The sequence below is a fragment of the Pyxicephalus adspersus genome, chromosome 2 (assembly GCF_032062135.1).
Source record: "Pyxicephalus adspersus chromosome 2, UCB_Pads_2.0, whole genome shotgun sequence".
Lineage (NCBI taxonomy): Eukaryota > Metazoa > Chordata > Amphibia > Anura > Pyxicephalidae > Pyxicephalus > Pyxicephalus adspersus.
The window spans coordinates 29,411,260-29,417,259 of record NC_092859.1 but is presented as its reverse complement, the minus strand read 5'-3'; the positions used below and the strand labels follow the sequence as shown (position 1 = coordinate 29,417,259).

The 6,000-nt window shown below is 38.8% G+C and overlaps 1 protein-coding gene across 2 annotated transcripts in view; it reads left to right on the top strand.

The window, feature by feature from the left end:
* Positions 1-1,012: 1,012 nt before the first annotated feature.
* Positions 1,013-6,000, top strand: part of CREB3L2 (cAMP responsive element binding protein 3 like 2) — a 44,971-nt gene continuing 39,983 nt past the window's right edge. Inside the window, exon 1 of one of the 2 annotated variants that reach the window (XM_072400200.1) lies at positions 1,013-1,481. In XM_072400200.1, the coding sequence (XP_072256301.1) occupies positions 1,386-1,481 (96 nt within the window). In that variant the 5' untranslated portion in view covers positions 1,013-1,385. The remainder of the gene's footprint in view (positions 1,482-6,000) is intronic. The other variant, XM_072400199.1, reaches the window with a different exon arrangement.

Sequence of the window (6,000 nt, the reverse complement as noted above, 5' to 3'; positions counted from 1 at the left end):
CTGACATCTCACATCTATGGGTACATATATCATTTTGTCAGTACACTTTGGGCTCTATTTATAAAACAGGGATTCTAACATTCCCTCAAACATTCACTTGTGGGAATCTTTCAGGTCCACATGTTTCAATGGCAATAATTGATTACCACCAGGGAACATGTTTGTGGGAAGATCCCGTTTGATAAATAGAGCCTTTTGAGTTTAGAGTATTAATGTTATTGCAATGTCTTATGTGACTCTCTATATAAATGATTATCCCAGATTATAAGCTCTTCAGGGCAGGGTCCCCTCCTGTGCCACTGTCTGTATCTGTCTGTCATTTCTAACCCCCCTATTTAATGTACAGCGCTGTGTAATGTTGGCGCTTTATAAATCCTGTTTATTATTAATAATAATAATAATAATAAAAATAATAATAATAATATACCATATATATATATATACCGGTACCATATTTTAGTAGTGTTATATTTTTAAATATTTTATTTTTATTTCAGCGTGTGGTATACATATAAATAAATCTCAACATTGCATATAAAATAATACCAACAATACCAACTAATTGCTTGTATTTTACAATACCTGAATATCAGCACAGTATAAATAAAATGGCTGGCCCCAGTATTATAATAAATACGGCTCATCCTCAGAATAAGCGGAACACTTCCAGGTACTGTATGTGGGCAGGGTTTCCCCCAGTGTTGGTAGCTCAAATATATTCTTGTCCTTATCTGATTGGGCGCGCCATGTTATTCTGTATGCTTATTAGTCGTTAGTAGCGTCAGTCATCCATTTGATCCTTGGGTCACGCCTCCGCTCGCCTTCCCATTGGTTTTTGGAGTTATCAAACAAACCAAGTCCCACCCGCATTCCTGAGCTTTACAGCTGCGTTTTCCCTGGGGGCATTAGCGATGCACTGGTTGGCTTAGACGCATGTAGTCTAGCTCAAACTGAAAATCGATTGGTTAAGAAAGAAGAGGGGGCGTGTTTGTATCGCAGGAGGGGGCGTGGGCTGGGTTAGCCTGTCAGTCTGATCCTGGACTCTCCAGTGGAGTTGGATGAGATTTGGGCTCTTCGCTCACTATTATTACCCTGACCTCCCACAGGACCTCACCGGCGCCTCATCACTGGGAACCCAATTCCATTGCACCTCATCCCCCGATCATCACAGCAGCACTGCCTATTCTGCACAGACACATCCATCAGGACTTGGTACTTTATATTTGCAAATTACTGACTACCCATTGAGTCCCTTTAAACTTCTGTGATCAGCTGATAACACCCCACACACACTGATTGCTTTTGGGGGTCTGCTGGATTTTATTGTCAAATTGATTTTACTTCTTAGTCAGAAATCCTAATTTGTTCCTTTCTGTAACCGAAAAATGGAAATATTGGAAAGTGGAGACCCCGTCATCCAATGGGATCGCAAACTGAGCGAGCTGTCCGAGGTGGCCGAGAGCGATTCGCTTTACAATACGGTGAGAAAACCATCATTGGATTGTTACCATAATATTAGGATGTACAGTGATGATCAAAATAAATATTATTACCATGCCAAGTATAAGCAGATGTATTCCATAAATGTAACCTGTTGCCAAGGCATTGATGCCAGTCACAGAAAACTTGCCAACCTGCACTGGCGCAAAGCGCGTGGCATCAGAACACCCATGCTAAGATTGCTTTAAAGCATAAGGATCATTGACTAATAAGGTTCAATTTATTGGCCCTGATTTATTAAAGCTCTCCAAGGCTGAAGAGAATACACTTTTAATAGTGAAGCTGGGTGACCCAGTCATTAGTTATTTGTTAGCAAATGTTTTCAATCCAGATCAGATCCATTCCAGCTTTGCTGGATCACCCAGCTTCACTGATGAAAGTATCCTCTCCAGACTTGAGCTTTAATAAATCAGGCCCATTGTGTTCATAGCAATACATTGATCATGGGATTGGCATCCCTATTGGTAAACCCAAGCCATCATATATACAGCGCTGCATAATATGTTGGCCCTATATAAATCCTGTTTAATAATAATAATTATGCATATTTTTCTAATAATCCCAGGTGATCAAGGATAATTTTTGTAGCCTGATCAGACTATCAAACTTCAGAAGTTATTGCACAGAACTGGAGCATCATTATCCTTTAATCCCTATTACTAATGTATGCTGTGCTGTTGTATGTACAGCAATCTATTGCCAGTGATTTATCATGAGTTTCAGGGGAACGATTGCACCTAAAGTCAATGGCTTTATTAAAAATCACCATCATGTTCGCCCTCCATAATTTTAATTTGCGTACTGTTTGCTTCTCTTGCGGTCATTGTACTATATTTTATATATCAGTGGGGGAACACCTAAAATAAAGTTCAGGTCTTCAGTCCCTGCTATAGTTACTTTATCTACAGCATGCATCTTACAATACATTAGTGTGGGGATCAGTAGTATGAATATCCCTTATATTGCTGACCATTGGAAGAATGTCACCCAAAAAATCATTGGTGTCACCTAAACTGACCTGAGAGTCACAAACTGCACATTGCTCATGGAACCCCTGGGAACCTCTGGTTTAGAAACACACATATATGTATATGATATAGTATTATACTGTATATGACGCATTACTCTATATACATCATCCTATAAATGATTTCTATTGATCTGTATATTATATTAGGTTTGCAGCTGTCAGAGGTCAATATATACAGTATAGGATCATCATGATTTATATTGCACACCAATGGATTGACAGATATTCTCATCCCAGGGAATCATTTTTCACCATTGTGGAAACCTTTGTGCTGTCTGAGTTATTTTTTGCAGCTGCATTCCAATGTTACATTTGGAATGATGGAGGAGGGAGGAGATTTCACTGGAACAACTTTTAACAAGTCTGTTAAGGAACCACTTGCATTCCTAGTAAAGGTATAAAAGGATTGGATCATATTCCAGCATTTTGCAGTCTTATTTCATCCTTAAAGGGGGCCCCTATACTGAATATACAGATGTTGCTGCTGTCACACCTGGAAGGAAGCCAGCGATTGTTAACAGCTGTGATGAGGGGGGAGTCATGACGGATTTTGAAGTAGAACTCTTTGAAGTGTGCATTTAAACTCCAAATACTAACAAGCGTTACATTTGTAGAATGCAGGTTTTGTAGTTATTTGTTTAGGGAAAGGGAACAACAAGTCATTAGAACGTAATGACACATGGAGAAGTTAATGAGAATAAAAGGGTTATTCAGATCTGGTTCCAGTAATGCTGATTGGTTTCTGGGGCTTTCCGTAGTTATAGGCACACCACAGGAATACGTCATTGGTACAACATCCTCGGCTATTTAGAGCCACACTGACAGTAGCACAATTTGTGTGTCTGGGACACAACAGGTATATGTGATAGAATGCATAGAAGTGGATTTTCAGCACCAGGCATAGTAAATAAAGAGGTTTCATATTGTTGGAGAGCTCCTTAGCTATGTAGCTAGGTACAGACATTGGATTAAAGATTGATAAGAATTGCATGTGTATGACAAATATTATTATTATTATTATTAATAATAATAAACAGGATATATATAGCGCCAACATATTACGCAGCGCTGTACATTAAATAATGATATGCTGGTACTGCCTACAGATGTGAATGTCATCTGGCTGCACATGCATGGCTCTGTGCATGATCCATAGCTGTCTAAGGACATCTCTACACATGCTTGAATGATATCAACCCAATGGATTCACCAGATTTTTTTGGAATTGACACCCACAGAATTCACTTTGCAGAGAACATGCTCTATTTTAGTAAATTGTCAACATAATGTTTTCAACATGTCTGACTGTATACGGTTTTTACTGCAAATATACTGCAAAGTTTCATACTTGGATATCCTGCCACCAACTGAAAAACTGTTGCCTGCCAGACCTGATATGTAGCCCAAAAGTCAAAAGAAAGAGACTGACAACATTGCTTTCAATTGTGTAACATTGGCTTAGCGTTGTCAGCATTCTGTAATAGTTAGAATTTGTTTTATAAAAGGATTTACTGAATGCACACCTTTGGGGGTACATGGTGACGCTTCTGTTTCCCATTATTTGGTCCTAGTGAGTTTTTTTGTCAGGTCAGGGCACTCTGTTTAAAGTATGCATGTTTATTTTGTGTTTAAAGCACAATTTCTACGCATTAAACAAATGGGTAAACAGAGCTGTAGGAAGTTGTGTTTGCCCAACAGGATTTTGTTGAAAAGTTCAATCCATCTGCATTGAGACAAGACACTGACCTTTCTAACAAATCCCCATTGTTTGAGGAGTAGGTTTGTGTGTTCTCCTTGTGTGGTTGTTATGCACCAACCTTGTTTGTATTCCTCTGAACCAATATCTCCAGTATCACCACCATGAATTGCTAATGTTGTGAAGAGCACATCCATTTTTGTATACAGGTCAGGCAGGGACACAAGTCAAGATTATGAATTGTATTGTTTGTGGGGTATTATCACACCCCTGAGCTGTTGTGCCTATGGATAACGCATGCATTAACCCAAGTGTTATCACAATGCCCCCCCTCAACCTAATATGAGAACTAAGCTCAAAGAATGTGCATTGCAGAATACAATGGGCCTGATTTATTAAAGCTGTTCAAGACTAAATAGACAATCGTGGGAGGACCTGGGCGATCCAGCAAACCTGAATTGGATTTATTAAAAATCATTGCGAATGGTTTCAATCCTGGACCAGATAAATTTCAGGTTTTGTGGATCACACCTATGACAGTCTATGTCCTCCAGTCTTGGAGAGCTTTGATAAATTAGGCCAAATGTGTGGTAAGGCACTGAACCAGAAAAAAAGGCCCTTCTCTGTTTGTGGAAGCATTGGCCTCTCTGCAGAGATTCAACTGTAATTAATACAGTGCAAGCTCCCTTCTGACTGGTGAACTCTAGTTCCAATTTAGCATACGTCAACAGAGAGACCCCTGCTTTTATAAAGAGAGCAAGGCAACATCCTTGCACAGGAAAGACTTTTCTGTCTAAAACAAACAAAAAAAAACTGCACACCCTTTTTTTTATGCACATGTAAAGTATTCAGCTGTTGCAACCTGAAAGTTTTGATGACTATTAAAAAACAGAAGCCAGGTAACCTCCCAAATCCTTAGGAGCTTTTGTATATGTGATGGAATTCACAAATACAGGTTCTGGTAATGGAAATTATATACTAGTGCTTTGTCAGCCTTTGACAATACATCCCATTATTAAAACCATGCTCCCAGCACCAGGAAAAGTGTCACAGTACACACATAGATACATTATGTGATCATCAGACTTTTACAGAGGGTGAGTGCACATAAAAAGTACTAAAACTTCCAGTATCACAGAATAGTTTATAAACTAATATTGAGCGGTTGTGAGAATTGTTTTAGTAAAGAGCTGTGTAAGATGATTGGGTGATGATTGGTATCTCCCATTTCCTAAATGCACTGTGGTATGTCTGTATGCACTTCTGTAGTCACACACATGTCTGCCCATCATCCTCACAGCTGTATACACTGTATACTATACAGGCTGCAACCACTGCTCAGGAATGCTTGGCTGTGATACAGAAAGTCTGCAAGAGATCATAGGTGTACTAACAAACCCTTCTCTCTCAATGTAAATATTCTGTGTTTGAAATCAATAAAATGAGTGTTGTTTGAACAAAATGCCAAAGCCTTCCATTGGAAGCAATTTGCCAGTCTGCTTTGCTGCTGCCATGGAATGGATGCAAAGACAAGCAACTGGTACGCCCATAGAGAATGCATCACACAGACTCCAACCCACATCTATCTATCTATCTATCTATCTATCTATCTATCTATCTATCTATCTATTATCATCTATCTATCTATCTATCTATCTATCTATCTATCTATCTATCTATCCATCTATTATCTATCTATCTACCTACCTATTATCTATCTATCTATCTATCTATCTATCTATCTATCTATCTATTATCTATGTATCAATGTATC